The sequence below is a fragment of the Pristis pectinata genome, chromosome 10 (assembly GCF_009764475.1).
Source record: "Pristis pectinata isolate sPriPec2 chromosome 10, sPriPec2.1.pri, whole genome shotgun sequence".
In the NCBI taxonomy this organism is placed as follows: Eukaryota; Metazoa; Chordata; class Chondrichthyes; order Rhinopristiformes; family Pristidae; genus Pristis; species Pristis pectinata.
Genome location: NC_067414.1, coordinates 32608624 through 32629836, shown reverse-complemented (window position 1 = coordinate 32629836; position 21213 = coordinate 32608624). Strand labels below are relative to the sequence as shown.

Here is a 21213-nt window from a genome sequence, read left to right as displayed (position 1 = left end):
ATGCAATGAAATAATGAGCCCCATCTATAAAGAGCTATGATCATCTTTTCTATGTATGAAATACCAAATACCAATAATTTTATAAGAATTACCAACAGGTTAACATTCCTGCACAAAGTAACCAAGACATTTGGGCAAAGGAAACATGCAGTGAAGGATACTTTTTAAACAAGATTAGGATTATAATTTGAGGTTGGGGTAGAAAGATTTATCTCTGGCTAACTTTTCATCCATGACCAGTGATTTTCAACACTGGCATTTTCCCCTTATCACACATGTAGGTAATACAAATACAGCTGTGTATATTGTTTATTTATTTAAAAATGAATGGACTAAAAGTTGTCATAGATTTCAAATGTGTTGCTCATGCTAAGATAGTTGTCCTAATCATTGAAACATAGATTAATCTGTTTCTTTACATAACAATGTTTGCTCAATGTTTATTGAAATTTTCACAAGAGAATTGCTGTGAGTAATTGTAACTTTGACTTGTACAGCCACCTTGGGCCCTCCCATTGTACAACTTGCAGCTCATGGCAATCAATTAACAGTGGAAGTTAAGTATCCAGTTCATAATTCCACATCACACAACGTGCCTTTCAACTTGTTATCATATAATGTGTACTGCAGGCATCAGAACCAGACTAATCCGGTAAGATTTTTTAAAAAGAATGTTAAATTATTGTCATGTGCAGTACTAGCAAGGCCAACATTTATTGCCCATCTCTAATTGTCCTTGAGGAGTAGTGGTGAGCCTCTTTATTGAACTGCTGCAGTCCTGCTGGTGGAAGGTACTTCCATAGGGCTGATGGGCAAGGAATTCCAGGAATTAGGCTTGATATGTTTGAGTCAGTGGTGTGTGGCTTGGAGGGGAGTCTACAGTAGATGGTGTTCTCATGTACCTGCTGTCCTCATTCTTCTTGTTTGTAGAGGTTATGGGTTTGGTGGCTGCTGTCGGAGTAGCCTGGGCAAGTAACTGCAATGCATTTTGTCGAATGGAAGTGAATGCTTGATGCGGTGCCAATGAAATAGGCTGCCTTATCCTGGAATGCTTAGAAATCCTCCTGCTCTTTTGCTTTGCTATTTACTCTAATTTGTTAACTTAATGGAATTATTTTGATTTAGTGTGGAAAATATCAACAAGTTAAGAGTTCAAAACACTTTTTATCCACTATTGATATACAGCATTACCTCATTTTGTCTTTGCTGATCTTAAGGTCATCAACCTAAAATGTTCTGTTTTTGTCACCACAGATGCAACTTGACCATAGTGGTTTGCATTTGTCTTCGGTCCATTGCTTATGATACTGGAATAACAAGTCATTATTTGCAATCCCAGCACTGGAAGCTATGAATTTGAATTCAATAAGTCTGATAATTTGGGAGCAAATCTTCCATTGCTCTAAAATTACTGTCTACATGTGTGGCTCCAGCATGGCTTCCAGTGCAGTGTCCCATTGGGAGTCCAGCTCCCAGTACTCCTGCATGGCCCAGCTCAGCACACAGGTTGCCTCGGCACAGTCACTTGCTTGGACTTAAAGCCTTTTGAGAACCCCTGAGACCTGTCCTCAGGCTCACGGCCTGTCAAAGCTGCAGGTGTGACCTGGACATTCACCAACTTTCTGTAATGTTCCTTAAAAATAACATGAGTTTTATTTATTAAAAATAGTCTTTGCATTTGAAAAGCTTAAACACAACACTAAAACAAAATAAAATTCTTAAAGCAAATTCAAATGTAACATCAACTATTATCAATGTATCCAAATACACAGTAATACAATAGCAAGATACTGTGGATACTGGAAATCTGAAAAAGAAACAACACTACAAACATTTCAGCCTGGGAGGCAGCATCTGTGCTGTGGAAAAACAGTTAATGTTTTGGGTCCATGACTGTCTACTTGAAATGTTCACTGTTTCTTTGTGATGTCTGTACTTCTGACTGCACCACACTATTTGTGAAATATTTCACTAGGGTGTTATTTTACTACCTGACTGATCTAGCATTTTATTTGTCAGATTTGTCTGAGGATGACTCCACGAAAACCACTTCAACAAGTTGAAGTCCCAGAAGGAAACATCTGTGTATCTGCTGAAGTACATTTATCAACACTTAATCTTAAGGGAAAGAAATCTGATGAAACGTGTTTGAGAATTTACCTGCACACTCTACCAGGTACACTTCTAATCTTATTTGTTGCTGAAGTTGAAATGTAGTTCCATATATTCACTGCCTCCCAGATTATGCAGTTCCAGCAGCAGACCTTGTACCAGAGATCCATGATGAATGGCAAAAAAGTTGCTGACATGAGTATCTCTTGTACTCAGTGGTGGTGCTGTCTGATGGAACTGATATTCCATTTGCTCCTGCAATATTTTGATTACTACTAGGATTATACCTTAATATCCAGATTTCATGTTACTTTTGGGCTGCCAGCGACACTAACAAACCGAGAAAGCCATTCAATAACCTCACACCAAGTACACTGATATCCTGGTCTGATGCCAAGGGTCAGATGTCTGACAAAGGATGGCGAAGAAATTGCTAAAAGGGGAGAAAGGAGAATAAATAAGAGCCTTTCTACATACTTATAAAGGAAGAAAAGCAAAATTGAATGTTGGTGTCCTGGAAACAGGGACAGGGCAATTAATCATATAGAATAAGGAAAAAGGAAAGATGTTGAACAAATATTTTGTATGCGTCTTCAATGGAAGGTGGTAAAGACATGCTAAAACAGTGGGGAATAAGGAGGGAGATTATCAATCATTATCACCTTTGTTGTAATAGATAAACTAATTGGACTAAAGAGACAAATGCTATGCACCTGTTGATCTATATCCTACAGAAGTGGCTGAAGAAAAAGTATTGGTTGTGACCTTTCAAAATCCCCAAGATTCAGAAAAGGTTTCTTCAACAGTGGTGAGAGTGAAAGCAAGGAGTAGTAGACAACTAACCTAACATAGTTAGCACAATGCTGGAGAAATAACAGGACACTTAAACCATAATACAATTAAAGAGTAAATGTGGAAAGGAATGAAAAGGAAAATGATGCTTGAAAATTAGAGCTCTTTGAAGACATAGCAATCAAGGTAGACAATTGGAAACCACAGGATACAATGTATTTGGATTTTGAAAAAAGTATTTGATAGGATGTATTAAAAGTTTCCCCACAAGGGCTCACTTAGAGGATAATGTATTATCACAAACAGACGATTAGTTAACTGACACAATAAATGATTTTTCAGGTTTGAAAGTTGTAACTAATAACATCCCAGTTGATCAATACTACTTATTTTATAAATGGTATGGAGATTTTCACTATCATCTTTGATGATTAATTTCTTATTTTTAAATTCTATTTCGATTAGCAAATAGCAGCATAGTAATTACCTTTCTGAAGAAATAACAAGCTTGAAGATGCATATTTAAATCCCACTATGACAGCTGGGGAGTTTTAATTAAATAATATGTAATATAAAACTAGTATCACTAAAGGTGACATGAAAATCTACTAGCTTGTCAAAAATATCCAAATATCTTCTGTCCGTAATCAGTTATTCACCCATGCTTCTGGAAGGCAATTCAAAACCCTCAAGGTAAGTTGCTAAGACTGTGTATAAAATATTGAACTTGCTTCCGATGACTACGTCCTACAAGAGCAACAAGAAAATAAAGAGGATGCACTGCTTCTTGAAAAATGGTGAGTCACTCTCTAGACAAGAGAAAGAGGAGATGCAATCTTATCTCAAATCTATAAAATTCCATTAAAATCATTCGCCACATCACAGCCAAAAAACAATAGCTGCAGATGTGAGACATCTGAAATATAACTAAAGTACTGGAAATACTCAGTGGGTCAACCAATTCAAATTTCTTCTTCTGTGACTGTTCAGTCTTGGCCAGCATTAGAAATATTTGGTGTGCAACAGCTATCCCAGAATAAAATAATTCATGCACTGGTATCTTCCATACCTCAGAACTAGCATGGCAGCAAATCCTCCTTGATCTATGAGAGAGATATCCTAGGAAAAGATTGTTTAGCTGCAAAATGGATATCCAAATGACTGACGGAGTGAGCCATTAGATTTTGTGAGGATGAGGGCAAAGAACATTGTTGTCCCTTTGAAATAGCCAGCAGGAGGATATGAATGAGCAGCTTTTTCCTCAGCTGAAGTGAATCCTGGAGCATGACATTATATTATTGCTCCTCTTCACTTTCCTTCTGCCTTGTTGACTTGGTTTCAACAGGCTTCTTCCTCCTCTTTCTTGGAAAGATTGTCTCATGCAACTCCTCAGACCCCAGCTACACACAAGGGAGGCATCACTGAAAGGCTTTTTCTCATCACAAACCTTCACTTGGCTTTCTGGATTTCACCTTCAGATTGGGCTGTTAATGCTGAACTGGTAAATTCCCTCTGCACCCTCTTTAACACATTGTCATCCTTCCTGGGGCTAATCATTGTTTTACATGGGCTGAATGTACAGGGTAGATCACCCTGGCATTCTGCACCCAAATTGGGCAGCAAGGTTTGAATGACTACAAGGCTACAGGTAGCATTGGTGCCGAGGCCCTCCCTCAAAATACCCAGACAAAATGGAGGTGGAGCCTTGCCTTTTGTCATAACTTGACAATGAATTTAAGTTTTTAAATGCCTAAATTACGAAAATTGATGCAAATAATTTAAATATTTTAAATAATTAAAAGCATGCAAAAGCTCTTTGAAGTAGTTAAAAGCAGAGTCATAGGAGGCTGCTCCAGAAAGTTAAGTCGCTTGGCATTCAGGATTAAGTAGCCGATTGGATTCAACATTGGCTTAGTGGGAGAAGCCAGAGAGTGGTAGTAGATAGTTGTCTCTCTGACTGGAGACCTGTGACTGGTGGTGTGCCACAGGGATTGGTGCTGGGTCCATTGTTTACCTTTAAATTATTAATATAGATGATAATGTGGTTATCTGGATCAGCAAGTTTGCAGATGACAGCAAGATTGGGGGCATAATGGACAGTGAGGAAGGCTATCAAAGCTTGCAGTGTGATCTTGACCAGCTAGGAAAATGGGCTGAGAAATGGCAGATGGAATTTGATGCAGACAAATGTGAAGTGTTGCACTTTGGGAGGACAAACCAGGCAGGGTAAGACTTGTACAGTGAATGGTAGGGCACTGAGGTAGGCTGTAGAACAAAGGGATCTGGGAATACAGATCCATAGTTCCTTGAAAATGGCATCACAAGTAGATAGGGTCATAAAAAGAGCTTTTGGCACTTTGGCCTTCATAAAGTACAGGATTTGGGATGTTATGTTGTACAAGATGTTGGTGAGGCCAAATTTAGAGTATTGTGTGCAGTTCTGGTCACCTACCTACAGGAAAGATATCAATAAGCATGAAAGTGCAGAGAAAATTTAAAGTATGTTACTGGAACTTGAGGACTGGAGTTATTGGGAAAGGTTGAATAGGTTGGGACTATGTTCCCTAGAGTGCAGGAGAGTGAGGGGAGATCTTGTAGAGGTATACAAAATTGAGGGGTATAGATAGGGTGAATGCATACAGGCTCCCACCCCCCTCCCCCCCCCCCCCCCCCCCCAAAAGGTTGGGTGAGACTAGAACTAGAGGACGTAGATTTAGGGTGAAAGGTGAAATATGTCAATGTTTCAGGTCAAGGCCCTACATCGGGGCTGAGAGTGTAGTTAGCCAGTATGTAGAAGTGATGGGTGGAACCAGATAAGGGAGGGATGATGAGCAGATGATACCAGGTGGGAGAAGGGATAGGAAAGGTGAACCAATGGAGAAGAAACCCAGGTGGATACATGAGGTGGTGGTCAGATGGAACCCAGTGGGAGTGGGTAACGAGAGGGATGTATGGAAAAGGTGAACAAAGTGAGAGAACTTGAGTGGGCTCGTGGGAGTGGAAAAGGAATGCAAGTGTGAGTTACCTTAAATTGGAAAAAACAATATTCATGCCATTGGGTTGTAGGCTGCCCAAGCAGAATGAGGTGTTTTTCTTTTAAGTTTGCATTTGGCCTCATTGTTGCAGTGCAAGTCACCTGGATTGGATGGACTACACCCCAGGGTTCTGAAAGAGGTAGCTGAAGAGATTGTGGAGGCCCCACTGCCTAGGGTGGTGATGGAGGCAGGTACATTGGTCAAATTCAGAGATTACTAGATAAGCAAATGGAGGAATTTAAAATAGAGGGATATGTGGGAGGAAGGGGTTAGATAGTCTTAGGTGAGGTTTAAAGGTCAGCACAACATAGTAGTGATCTTTAAGGAATCATGAGTCAGGAATAGTTCCAGAGGCCTGGAAAAATCGCAAATGTCATTCCACTCTAAGGGAGGGAGGTAAAAGACAGGAAATTATAGGCTGGTTAGCCTGACTTCAGTGGTAAGATTTTAGAGTCCATTATTAAGGAGGTGGTTTTGGGGTACTTGGAAGCACACGATAAAATAGGCTGAAGTCAACATGGTTTCCTTAAGGGGAGATCTTGCCTGACAAATCTGTTGAATTCTTTAAGTAACAGGCAGGATAGACAAAGAGTCAGTGGATGTTGTTTACTTGGATTTTCCAAAGGCCTTTGACAAGGTGTGTCACATGAGGCTGCTGAACAAGATAGGAGCCCATGGCATTACAGATAAAGGTACTTGCATGGATAGGAGACTGGCTGACTGGCAGAAGACAGTGAAAATAAAGGGGGCCTTTTCTGGTTGGCTGCCAGTGACAAGTGGTGCACCTCGGGTCAGTGTTGGGTCTGCTACTTTTCACATTATGTTAATGATCTGGATAGCAGAAGTGATGACTTTGTGGCCAAGTTTATAGGTGATACAAAGATAGGTAGAAGGGCAGGTAGTGTTGAAGCAGGGAGTCTGCAGAAGGATTGGACAGGTTGGGAAATTGGGCAAAGTAGTGTCAAATGGAATACAGCGTAGGGAAGTGTATGGTCATGCACTTTGGTAGAAGGACTAAAGGCATAGACTATTTTCTAAGTGGGGAGAGAATTCAGAAATAAGAGGTGCAAGGGCACTTGAGAGTCCCAGTGCAGGATTCCCTAAAAGATAACTTGTGGGTTGAGTCAGTAGTAAGGAAGGCAAGTGCAATGTTAGCATTCATTTTGAGAGGACTAGGAAAGCAAGAATGTAATGCTGAGGTTTTAAGGCATTGATCAGAGCACATTTGGAGTATTGAGAGTAATTTTGGGCCCCATATCTAGGGATGTGCTAGCATTGGAGAGGGTTCAGAGGTTATGAGAATGATCCCAGCAATGAAAGGGTTAATATATGAGGCACATTTGCAGTTCTGTGCCTGCACTTGCTGGAGGTTAGAAGGATGAGGGGGGAATCTCATTAAGACCTACCGAATATCAAAAGGCCTGGATAGAGTGGAAGTGGAGAGGATGTTTCCAGTAATGGGAGAGTCTAGGACCAGAGGGCAGTGAATCTGGAATTCATTGCCACAGACTGCTGTGGAGGCCAAGTCATTGGGTATATTTAAAGCAGAGATTGATAGATTCTTGATTAGTAAGGGCATCAAAGGTTAAGGGGAGAAGGCAGGAGAATGGGGTTGAGAGGGAAAAATAATCAAAGATTGAATGGCAGGGCAGTCTCAATGGGCCAAATGGCCTAATTCTGCTCCTATGTTTTATGGTCTTACAGAGAAGGCAGAGGACAGATAGGCAAGTGTGGGAATGGGAAGGAGAGTTGAAATGACTTGCAGCCAGAAGCTGAAGATGGCTGTCGTGGGCAGAGAGGGGGTGCTCTGCAAAACAGTCGCCTTGTCTACACTTGGTCTCACCAATGTAGAAGAGGCCATATCACGAGGACCAAATGCAATTGACCAGCTGGAGGAGGTACACGTGAATCTATCTCACTTGGAAAGGCTGTTGAGGTCCCTGGATGGTGGCAAGGGAGGAGGTGAAGGAACATGTATTCAATTTGGACAAGACTGCTTTCAAGAAGTGGAGGTTGCCAAAGTCAGTAAAGTCCAATCTAGGTGGCTATATGGAAACTAATGCTCTTTGTGCCCATTTTATATCCAGTAATGGTCATAATGTGCTTCAGTTTTGCATCCTTCAGTGCTTCCTTTAAATTTGTCTGAATTGCACATGAAGTTCAAATTAAGAGTCAAAGAATCTTAAGAAAATTGAGTGTTCTTTGCACTTGGGGAAGATTAGTTCTGAAGAACCTTATTTGGAAGGTAAAACTCAGCTCCAATGTGCCAAATTATCTGAAGGGTGTGGTTATGATGAAGACCACTTCTCTCCTAATACCATGGTATTGGAGGACTCTCTGGGGTAGACAATATGGATGCAATGTACCCAACTTGTCCTTCCTGCCCCTTCCTTGGCAGCTTGTTCCATATATTCACCGCCCTCTGGAAAAAGTTGCCCTTCAGATCCCTTTTTAAATCTTTTCCTTCTCTTTTAAACCCATACTTTTTAGTTTTGGACTCCCCTACTCTAGGGGGAAAAGACTTTGGGTATGCGCCTTATCTATGCCCCTCATGATTTTATAAACCTCTACAAGTTCACCCCTCAGCCTCCTACTCTCCAGGGGGAAAACTATCCTACCCTATCCAGCCTCTTGTAACCCAAGCCCTCCAATCCCAGTAACATCCTCATAACTGTTTTGCACCCTCTCCAGTTTAATTACATACTTCCTATAAGCAGGGAGACCAGAACTGTGTGTAGTACTCCAAATGTGGCCTCACCAATGTTTTGTAGATCCTCTCTCTCAGAAGCCCCTCCAATAACTTGCCCACCACTAAGATTGGGCTCACTGGTTTTTAGTTCCCAGGCTTTTCCTTACTAAGAACACAACTTTAGCCACCGTCCAGTCTTTGGGCACCTCACCCGTGGCTATCAATGATACAATTATCTCCACAAGGGCCCCTGCAATTTCTTCCCTAGCTTCCCACCATGTCCCAGAATACACTTGATCAGGAGATTTATCCAAGATTTAAGACCTCCAATACCACCTCTTCTGTAATGTGGACTCTCTTCAAGACATTGCTATTAACTTCCAATTTCCTTAGCATCCATATCTTTCTCCATAGCAAATACAGACAAATATTCATTAAGGACCTTGCCCATCTCCTGGAGCTTCACATATAGATGACCCTGTTGATCTTTAAGTGGCCTTATTCTCTCCCCAGTTACTCTTTTGCCCTTAAAACATGTAGAATCTCTTTGGATTCTCTCTTACCTTATCAAATCTACCCCGTGTACGCAAATCTACTTCAATTCTGGAAGCCAATGAAGGCAAAGAATATTTTCACATGGCCAGTTACTTGACCACCACTTGAAGTTCAGCTGCATGAAGGCAAACATCATTCATAAATGCCATACAATATTTTGACAGATTCAACAAGTTTTAATTGGCCACCTCAGCTAAAGTGTGAGGACTATACCACTTCTCTCACTAATGAGCTGGATGACTTGGTGCAAGGAGAGGAAGGGTACTATAACTATCCAGAGGATGAGGAGGACCACCAGTCAGAGGATGAGGAGGACCACCAGTCAGAGGATGAGGAGGACCACCAGTCAGAGGATGAGGAGGACCACTCCCTACGCAAAATGTTTTCAGATGAGGATCCAAAGGATACCTCAGGTCAGTTGGAATATAGTTTCTCCCAAAAGAAAAACAATCCTCCAGAGTTATGTATATTCTGCTTGGGTATGCATTTAGTATGCAGTGTTTTGACATGCACATTCAAAGCTGCTATTTTGTTTTTCCAAAGATTTTCCCTTTATTGAAGCAATCAAACTACACTTATCAAAGTCACCCTTTAGAACAAAACTTACCCCTTATTTATAGTGAATTCCTGAATGCAGCCTTCACATTTTGTTTCATTAATTTGCCACTTAACTTCATAATATTTTTTTGAACTCCAGATTCCTGAAGTGCCAGTGCAACCAAAATGGAATAATGAAATGAAAGTTCTGAGAGGGCTGAGTGCAGTCCTTGAGTTTAAATGTAGTGTAGATGAATTGCGCTGCTTCACTTGGGGGAAGTGGGGGGGGCTTGGATGGTGGAAAGGAAAGTGGTTGTATAAAAAAAATGTTGCATCTCCTGCAGGTACATGGGCAAGTGATGTTATGAGAGGAATGGATGCTGGAGATGGAAAATTGGACAAGGGAGTCATTGAAGGGAACTCGCCATTTGGAAATGCTGGGAGGAGAGGATGTGTCTGGACAGAGGGGGAAGAGGTGTCTGTGTCAGCTGTTAACAATGAACAGTAGAGAGAGTAAGAGGCTAGAAGAAGGGGTCTTGTTGATTGGGGGATTCTGGAGGCAGGAGAAAAGTTTCGCAGGTTGTAAACTCTTGACCAAAAGAAATAAGCACCGAGGCAATGGAATAGCTCCATATGTATGTCCTTGCAACATAGGAGACCCATCAAGTCTATCAACTCCCTCCCCAGATTCCCCCACTCACCTATACTGAGAGGCAATTTACAGTGGGTGGAAACATGTATGGTCAAAGAGAGAATTTCACAGATGGCACTGGAGATCAGGGTTGATTCTGTGTTGAAGCTGTGAGGCAGTAACTCTAATTGCACAATGTGCTGCATACACAATGTCATGCTGAGGTCAGAACCCACATGGGGAGAGGGAGATGAAGTTGAGCCTCTGCTGAGGAACTAGTCATTCAAGACCAGAGAAAATCAGAAGTGTTGGTGAAGATGCAGCAGTGGTTGGAACAGAGAGGAGAGATGAGGATCGGAGGAAAGTGAAGGGGGAGAAAGATCCAGCAGAATTTTAGACCTATTGAAGTATGTGATCTTTGACATCTGAAAGGAAGAAAATCTTATGTTACATCTCTAGATCTGGCAAAGGATAAAGTGGAATTGCAGACCACTAGTGGTCAGTGGTTTTGCTGTGGAAGAGGTCAAGCGTGTCTGTGTGCCAATGAATGGCATTAAGCATGGATCAGTGAGAAGAACAGTTCAAGAAACAGGAGATAGTTTGAACATGCATGTGATCCTGAGTGAAAGATAGAATTACAGTGGGAATCCACATGGAAATGAGTCAGAGCCAGAGATGTGTTTTGCTGCACTTTTCCAAGCAACTGCAAGCAATGTAACACCTACTTTTTCCACATTGTGTCTCAGCATCCAGGAATCCAAATAGCCCTTCCACCATTGTAAGCAGCAGTTCATTTGTACCTCTGATCATGTGTATTGTATTCTTTGGTCACAATATGAGAAACCATACACAGATCGGTTGACCGCTTTGTTCACTCTGCAGGGGCAAGCCTCAGCTTCCTGTTCTGTCAGTTTAATTCTCCATCCCATTCCCTCTCCAACCTTTCTGGCTGTGGTCTTTGTTCCAATGAAACACACCATAAACTTGGTCAGAACCTCAAATTATGTTGAGGCACATCGTAACCTTCCCGATTCAATAAAATTCAACAGCTTCAGATCACTCACTTTTTTTCAGTATATCATCAGAACTAGTCTGTTCAAGTTTGCATTTGTAACGTTCTCTTTCCACAGATTCCACCTGATCTGTGGGACATATGCAGCACTCTTTGTTTCAGTAACAGCTCTGCAATTCACGGCTTTAACATGTCCTATTAATGGCTATAGTACAAGCAGCTCTGTAAACATTGGGATCACCTGGGCAACTGTGAATTCACCCTATCAGAAATACTCCCTTTGTCCTATGCATCCTTCCCCTACCTCTTCTACAGATCTTATCTAACTTCTCTTTCTCCTAGTTCTGATGACAGGTCATCTCCCTGAATTGTTAAATTGTTTTTTTCCTTGAATGCTGCCTGACTTGCTGAGGATTTCCAGCATTTTCAGAGAAAATGCAGTGCAGGTAGAAAATGTGCAAGGACCATAACAAGACAGATTGAGAGGTTAAGAGTCCATCTTATTGCACAAGAGGTCTGTTCAAGTGTCTTATAACTGTGGGATAGAAGCTGTCCATGAGCCTGGTGATGCGTGTTTTCAAGAAGAGAGAATGTCCAGGGTGGGAGGGAATTTTGATTTTCTGAAGCAGTGAGAAGTGAAAACAGTCTATGGAGGGGAAGCAAGTCTGGTGGGATATAAGCCAGTCTTCAAATAAACAATAAAAGTTTTTTTGTATTCGCCTGGACCTGAAGACAGTCAATCAGGATGAGTCACCTTTGAGGATTTTCTCAGCCCAACCCCACTGCTGTTCATGCAACATATCCAACAGGGATAATGGATTTAGAAACATAGAAAAAACTACAGCACAATTCAGGCCCTTCGGCCCACAAAGCTGTGCCGAACATGTCCCTACCCTAGAAATTACTAAGCTTACCCATAGCCCTCTATTTCAGTTCCATGTACCTGTCTAACAGTCTCTTGAAAGACCCTATCGTATCTGCCTCCATCACCATTTCCGGCAGCCCATTTCCACGCACTCACCGCTCTGAGTAAAAAAAACACTTACCCCTGACGTCTCCTCTATACCTACTCCCCAGCACCTTAAACCTATGTCCTCTTGTGGCCACCATTTCAGCCCTGGGGAAAAGCCTCTGACTATCTACCCAATCGATACCTCTCATCATCTTATATACCTCAGGTCCCCCCCTCATCCTCCATCTCTCCAAGGAGAAAAGGCCGAGTTCCCTCAGCCTGCTTTCATAAGGCATGCTCCGCATTTAGGAACTAATAAAAGATCTAAGGCACTATGGCATCCTATTGGCCTTCTAAATACCACTGTTAAATGCTGCTCAAGCTGCATTGCTTTCTTTGCTCTACATAAGCTTCCAAGGAACAGTCTTCAGTTTGCTACCTTTTGTTGTATGGATACTAATCTGCAAAAGCTGCTGTTTCAGTTTAATCTTACTCATGTATCATTGCTTCCAATAATACCTCCTCAAGCCTTTATTGCCACTTGGCAATTGAGGCCACAGCATGATTTGTACTGGCATCTCCCCATGTCTGCGTGGGTTTCCTCCAGGTGCTCTGGTTTCCTCCCACGTTTCAAAGAGGTACAGGTTAGGAAGTTGTGGCCATGCTACATTGACGCCGGAAGTGTGGCAACTCTTGCAGGCTGCCCCCAGAACACTCTACGCAAAAGATGCATTTCGCTGTTTTGATACACATGTGACTAATAAAGAAATCTGCACAATTTATTCTTCTAGATCTGAGGAAGTCTTCTTAATGTAAAGTTTTAAAAATATTTTGATTTTGCTGGTGTGGAGTATTTTTTAATGTTAGACCATAAGACGTAGGAGCAGAATTAGACCATTCAGCCCATTGAGTTCTACTAAATCTGTGTCTACGAACAATACTGATTGAGTGTAAATTGCCAGATAACAGCAATGCAGAAGAGTAGGTGGAATTGGCAAAGGCAGCACAGAATCATTATGCACAAATTATACAAGTAGGAAGATAAATAGCAAGTGAAAATGATAAACAACTGTAATATTCTATACTGAAGAGAAAAATGGAGTGTACCATTTCCATTAATTGAAAGAGGACTAGATTGAACATTTAATATGTCCTGATGCCAGGTCTCAACCCACAGCATCCACTATCCCTGTGCCTCTGCAAATGGTGCTTGACCCACTACATTCCTCCAGCAGTTTGTTATTTTGCTGAACATTTAAACATGCCTAAACAATTCAGAATAGCTACAAATTCCTGACCCATGGTTGAACTAGCCAACTCCATATCCCCACCATCAAGATGACTCCCAGCTTCCACTTCCTTTGCATCTGTGCTTCTGCCTCAGCTCATGATCTGCTGAAACCCTCAATGCTTTTATAGTCCTGCTTCTGGCTGACCTTTGTTACACCATTGATAAATCTGAGCTCATCCAAAATATTGCTGTTCATACCATAGCACAAGCAAGTACCACTGATCCATCATCTTATTCTTGCAGGTCAAACATGCCTAAGTATAAAATTACCTTTCTTGATTTCAAAGACCTTTCTACTCTATATTCTCTTATCCTCTCTGAGCTTGCCATCCTCCAGGATGAGTCTGATCTTCTAGTTCTGGATCCTTGTGCCTCTTACACTCCCACCTCCTCCTCCCACCTCCCCTCCCCACCACCACCCCCCCCCCCCCCCCCCCCCCATCCTCCTCCCTCTTCTCCACTCAGTGGCTGTGCCTTCAGCCATACAGGACATAATCCCAAGAATTCTATTCCTAAATCCCTCCATCTCTCTCTTCCTTAGACATAGCTTTTTAATCACCAGCTTGATGTCAATTTTCTTTTCCCCAGTTACTCATTTCCCAGGATGTTGGTGTCACTGCCAGCATTTAGAAATCAAACTTGTGCGGACTCTTTGGTCCATTGAAACCCGTCAATAGTCCATTATGTAATGTTATACTCAGTATCTCACCAGCTCTGGATGACAATATTAAAATAAATTGCCAATTTATATGGTTTCTTATCAACAAATTGTACTTGCATAGCACCTTTAATGCACAAAATATTTCAAGTTACAGAAGCCTAACCTAACATACTGAATTCAATTTCTGAGTTTCTATAAAAATTTTCTGCAATCCTTTTGAAAATGTTTAGTTGTACCACACTAATTCCATCTTTGATTTGAAATAATAGTCCTTGTGTATGTTTCACAAAAAAAATTGATAAAATAGCCCTTGTTCTTGTGTACTCTGGCTAACATTCCTTCATTTGTGTTTTAGTCACTACAGTTGTAATTCCAACAATATTGATCTGTGTCCTCGTGGTCATTTCGATACCTGTTGTAATATACCTTTTCAAATGTAAAAAGAAGCTGAAATTACCCAAGTCTTTGGTGAGTTTTTTTATTGATAAAGATATAATAATGTGTAACCTTAAGTAAAGTCTGGACAACTGGACTGGAATATAATGTTATGAATTCAGTTATTGTGTTAACCATGCAGCCAGTGTTATGTAATACATTTTTTAATATTTGGGTGCATTTGTCCCTTATTCAGATTGCTCAGGGAGAGGCTACTGCAGAGCAGGCTGTGTACTTATGTAAAATGGTGAAGGATGAGATATTTAAAGAAAATGGGGGCTTGATGGTTGGCAGGGTGATGGGCTACAGCAAAGACAAGATGTGATTAGAAAAATAGAAGATAAAATCAGGTGGAAGGGATATGAAGTGGAGGAATACTTTTAAAGGGGCCATTTACAAATCAGGAAAGTCAAAAGTTTATTTTTTTCAAAAGGAAAAGTAGTGTTTTTAATGGTTTTTATTCCTTTCATAAATGCAGTACAAGGTTAAAATGTGTGTACAGCTCAGGAAACTAGGCAATGGCTCATCTATATATATTTCTAAGTAGTAATGTACCTTTTTATGTACAAGAGTTTTATCTCAAATACAAAAATGATTTTTTTTTAAATAGATGAGATTATTTGGCATTTCAATTTAACTGAGGTTGTCATCTAACTTCTAGGCACACATCGTAGTGAGTGACCAAACATACAACGTGATCAGTCCAAAATCTGAAGAAAGCAGCGTATGTGTACTTTTAAAACCGGAGGAGGTGACTGATGTACCTCATGATTCAAGTAGATTTCAGGATCAAGAGGAAGTCATCAATACTTTGGACAATGTGGATCCTGGTACAATTAATGCTGATGAAGGCAGCAGTGAACTTGTAAATGCTGACTTGAATGATCCATATGCAGCTAAAATTGATACAAATGGCATGGATCAAAAAAGTGTCAGCACAGACAATACTGAAGTTGGTGTCAGTGATCTGGACAGCAGTCATGACTTGTGCAAGACGCATTTTGATGGCATGAAACAAAATTATACTGCAGATAACTGGGGTTATGATAAACCTCAGGTTCCATTTAATATGTTTTAAATATTTTATGAACTAATACAAAGACAGAACATCTTCCTCTGCAGTGAAATGGATTAGGAACTCATTACTGAGGATACCTCTTGCTGAACACATTAGATGTTTATAATGTCACAACTGAACATCCAGAGTTCTGCTGGCCTAAATATTTTTTTAAAACTTGCCATTCTCAAGACACTGCTTGGAATGTATTGTTGCAGCTTCCGACTACAGCCAGAGGACAATGTGCAGGTTTTAACTTACAATTCATACAGTGCAAGTACTTGAATGCTCTGTTGTACAAGGTTAAATTTATGTGTTTGGAAGGGAGAATTTATTGAACCACAGTAGTACATTTGGTTGAGCGGAAGTTAATATTTCCTCCAAATCAGACTAGCACTTTACTACAGTACTGTTAAAGTGCAGAGTTGTATTGGCAGGAACTGCAAATTGATGATATCAAATTGTGAGCTCTTGTAGTAGGTTTGATTTTTCTTTCAATACTAAAAAAAATGTTCAGAATGCTATTACCCATATGTTATTACTGTCCAAGACATCTAAACTATAGCTGTTGTCTATAAAAGATTGCAGGGCATTGTTCAAATAAGAGGAGAGTTCTGCTGTGTGAAATTTATCTCGCACCAATACAGTTAATAACGTTATCTAATCACTATCTCATTGAAGTTTGAGGCAGGTAGAAATTGCTAGCTACTTTTGACTCTAAAAATGGAGTCAAAGCACTCTATTGGCTGTGAAATATTGAAGTTCAAGAAATATTGAAGTTCAAGAAATATTGAAGTTCAAGAAATATTGAAGTTCAAGAAATATTGAAGTTCAAGAAATATTGAAGTTCAAGAAATGCAGTTTATGTCTCAGTTGTAAAATGATGAATTTCTCAGGCAGTGGTTTGTTCGTGGAAAGGTTTGATTCCAAAGGAAATTAACATTGTGAAATAAAAAGTTTGTGCATAGTTATTTTTTCCTCCAAATTTCAAAATTTGGTTCCTTTCCGATAAGATCATTGAAATGAAGGTGCTACATTTCACTCCACACTTTCATTATTGTTTTAATCATAAATCTCTTTCCACAACTTTCTTCTGTGAAATCTCTATTGTTAAAGGTTTTTTTTAATTAGACAATGAAAAACAAAAAGATCATTAAGATTATAGTTATACAGTTATGTTTCTATTTTATTATTGTGTAACAAATCTCCATCTAGAGAAAACCAAGTCCTGGCCACAGGTGAGATTCCAGAAGACTGGGGAATAGCCAATACTGCTCCATTGTTTAATAAGGGCAACAGGGATAATCCAGGAAATTATAACTGGAGAGCTTTACATCAGTGATAGGGAAATTATTGGAGATAATTCTTAAGGATAGGATTAACTCAAAAATGGAAAAGCAGACTTATTAGGAATAATCATCATGGCTTTGTGTGGGAGAAGTTCTCTCTCAAATTTGATAGGGTTTTTTTTTGAGGAGGTGATGAAGATGATGGTAGGGCAGTTCATATTGTCCATATGGACTTCAGTAAAGCATTTGATAAAGTCCCTCATGGTGGGCTGGTCCAGAAGATTAAATCACATGGAATCCACAATGAGTTGGTAAGTTGGATACAAAATTGGCTTGGTCATAGAAGACTGAGTAGTGATAAAGGGGTGTTTTTCTCACTGGACATCTGTGACCATTGGTGTTTCACAAGAATTAGTGCTGGGACCTCTTGTTTGTAGTGTATATTAATGAATTGGATGAAAATGTAGATAGTTTGATTAGTAAATTTGCAGATGACATGAAAAAAAAATCAGTGGAATTGTGGATAACAAGAAAGATTGTGAAAGGATATGGATCAGAGGAAAATTTGGGCAGAGGAATGGCAGATGGAATTTAATTCTGACAAGTAAGGTGATGTATTTTAGTAGGCCAAATGCAAGAGGAAAGAACTCAGTTGATGGCAGGACCCTTGGGAGCACTGATGTACAGAGGGGTCCTGGGGTGCAAGTCTATAGCTCCCTGAAAGTGGTAACAAGTGGATAAGGTGGTAAAGCATATGGCATGCTTGCCTTCATTGGTCAGGGCATGAGTGTAAAAGTTAGAAAGTAATGCTGCAGCTGTATAAAACTTTAGATAGACCACATTTGGAGTATTGTCTGCAGTTCTGATGAGCACAGTATAGGAAGGATGGGGAGGTTTTGGAGAAAGCACAGAAGAGATATGCCAGGATGTTGCCTGGATTGGAGTGCATTTGCTATAAGGAGAGGTTGGACAAACTTGGATTGTTTTCTTTGGAGTGTTGGAGGGTGAGGGGTGACCTGATAGAAGTGTTTAAAAAAAAATTGAGGGGCAAAGGTAGGGTGGTCAGAATCTTTTTCCCCAGGGTGGAAATGTCAAATTTAGAAGGCACAAGTTTAAGGTGAGAGGGGTAAGTTTAAAGGAGATGTGAGAGGCAGTTTTTTTTTAAATATAGAGAGTGGTAGGTGCCTGTAGTGCTGTTAGGGGAGTGTGTAGATACAGATAAGAGGCATTTACACAGACTAGTAAACAGGCTGGTTATAGGACCATGTGATATGTTACACATGCAGGCAGATGGGATTACTTAGATTGGCATCATGGTGGGTCAACCTATTCTTGTGTTCTATGTTCTAGCCAGTTGTTCCCAACAGACCAAGGAGAGTAAATTTATTCCACAAGCATTTGATGGTTACTGTCACTCATTTTGGTTTCTCCTTATTTCAGAGCAGCGTGGAGCTTGTGTTTCCATTTAGAGATTTCTGTCCCATTGAAAATTTTAGTGTCATAGAAGTAGAAAATCAACATCAGATACAAAAAAGGGAAAATGAGCAAGAATAGTAAATGATTTGGTATAATGAGTGAAGGATAAAACACAGAGGGAGAGTGCATCGCATTACCCTTCAAAGGCATACATGTCGACTGAATAAGCAGCTGTTAGCATAACCAACTGGAAGCAGCTTGCATTCTCCAGCAGATCAAGAGATACTCTACACTATTTTGAAATGGGTTGCTCATTTAGAATGAATGTTTAGGAAAAAAATGGGAGCAGGAGTAGACTCTTCATCTGAGTCTTCTCTCAGTTTCAATATGATCATCACACTCATCTTTCTCGATGTGCAATGAAAAACTTACTTGCAGCAGCATCAGGCACCTAGCATCATATAAGTAGCATTCACAAGAAAAACTTTTTTTTACAAGAAAGAACACAATTAGAACCTCCATGGTGGGGATCTTTGATGATGGATGTCGCCTTTTTGAGGCAGTGCCTCCTGTACCAGACCACAATGCATCCAGTCAGGACACTTTCAACAGTACATCTCTAGAGGCTTGTTAGAGTGTTCAGTGACAAGCCAAACCTCCTTAACTTCCTAAGTAAAGAAAAGATGCTGGCATGCATTCCTTGTGATCGTGTCTATGTGCCGGAACGTGACCCCTGGTTCTGGACCACCACCCTCCCTTCAGCGAGGGGCAGCATCCTCCCCACATACAGCCTTATCAAGCCCTGTCAGAACTTTGTACCTTTCAATGAGATCTATTTTTATTCTTCTAATCTGTAATAAATGCACACTCAGTCAACCCAATCTCTCCTCATATGACAGTTCTGTCAGCCCAGGAGTTAGTCTCATGAACAGTTGTTCCACTCTATGGCATATATATCTTAGATAAGGAGACCAAGACTGCACAAAATACTCAGGGCATAGTCTCACCAAGGCACTATATAATTGCAATCGGATAGTCTTGCTCAAAACCTCTTGCAATGAAGCCAATTTACCATTTGCTGCCTTAACTACATGCTGCACCTGCATAGTTGATTCCTTGACTGGTGTTCAAATGCATCCAGATCTGTGTCATTTAACATTTCCCAATCTATCACCATTTAAATAATGTTCTACCTTTGTTTTTAACCTACCAAACCAAGATTTAATACTGTGAAAACATCATATCTTCTGAATTATAATGGGAATATGGCAGGAGATTGCTAGTTTGTGTAATGACTTATTAACTTTAACTCTTTCCTCCTCAATGCTGTTTAAAAGCTTCCACTGTAACTAGCTTTTGGCTATGTGCCCAAATAGCTCCTCATATGGCTTGGTTTTCCCACCCGTCTCTTTGGAAAGTACCAAGGGATTTTTTCCTGCGTTATATACAAATTGATGGCTTGTTGGTAGAGTGTGAGAGAGTGCCAAAGCCATACAAGACCAGCTGGTTGTCAAACCTGTCCCATATTCCCAATGGATGGAATCACATGAAAATGTATGATGTAACATGTAGCTATATGAAAGGAAAATAAATTAATATCAACTCGGGTTTCTGTTACAAACTGAATACTAATTAGTAAAATCTAGAGTAATAGATAATTGTTTTTCATTAAATTTGAGACAGTTTCTTAATGAAGGTATTGACTGAGTTCAAGTTGAGTACTCTCACCTCTTGAGAGAAAGTCAAGGGTTCAAGCCTGAATTTGAATCTTGGAAATGTAAACTAGATCAATACTTAAGTACCGGGGGAAGTGCTGTGCATCTGAAAATGTTGAACTGAAGGCACTTTTTGTCAGGTGGATACAAAGGTGACCATGGCACTATTTTGAAGAGGAGCCAGAAGGTCCCTCATTACGTGGTTGATGTTTATTCGCTGGATTTACATCTCTGCAACAGTTGATGCAATTTTATTACCTTGGTATTTGAGCCACCTTGCAGTATGCAATTTGGCTGCTATATTTCTGACATGACTGCACTTCATTAGATGTTATGCACTATGGGGCCTCCTGCAGTTCATGAAAGCAGCAGTATGAATGCTACTTCATGTTTTATACATTTTTTCCTCTGAATAGCCTGCCACTTAAATAAATAACATCAATTTTCATTGCCATCATTAACAGAAACAATAAGCAAATGAGATTCTCTCTTCAGTGTATGCTTCAGACTTTAATATAATTACATGCTGGAATCTGCTCTACTATCTTGTGTAAATGTTTGCTAAACTTTTGGCATAACAGATACAGGGATTATTTGCAAGATCCTGACCAAGTGAAAGATTCCAGGGCTAAAATTGTTTTGGAAAGTTGCTCAATATTTGTGTTACAGATCTTGAGTCACAAGATTATAAAATGAAAGTAACACAGGAGGGAAAAACCCAACATATGCTTTGAAGGTTTCCTGTTCATTCACATTGTAATTATGAATCATAGTTACGAATGACTCACCTACTAGCAGTCATATGGGTTGGGGGGAGGGGTGGGGGAGGGGGGTGGTGGTGCACAAGATCAATTGTGGGCATTTCTTCCTTAGAAGCAGAGACATTTTCCAGAGGCTTGACCAAATAGTAAAAATCCATGTTTTTATAATGCATATAGAATGATTACATCACAGAAGGACTGTGTCCACCAGCTCTCTGCCAGAGCAACTCTAATTCCAGTCATTCACCTCCTCTTTGTAACATTGCAAATCTT

At 40.3% G+C, this 21213-nt stretch overlaps 1 protein-coding gene across 3 annotated transcripts in view; it reads left to right on the top strand.

The window, feature by feature from the left end:
- LOC127575280 (interferon gamma receptor 1-like) overlaps positions 1-20071 on the top strand; it is a 33511-nt gene extending 13440 nt beyond the window's left edge. For 2 of the 3 annotated variants that reach the window (XM_052025034.1, XM_052025033.1), the window contains 4 exons: positions 498-652; positions 2020-2176; positions 14623-14735; positions 15364-20071. In XM_052025034.1, coding sequence (XP_051880994.1) covers positions 498-652; positions 2020-2176; positions 14623-14735; positions 15364-15780 — 842 coding nt within the window. In that variant the 3' untranslated portion in view covers positions 15781-20071. Of the gene's footprint in view, positions 1-497; positions 653-2019; positions 2177-9347; positions 9597-14622; positions 14736-15363 lie in introns of all 3 variants that reach the window. The other variant, XM_052025032.1, reaches the window with a different exon arrangement.
- Positions 20072-21213: the final 1142 nt, after the last annotated feature.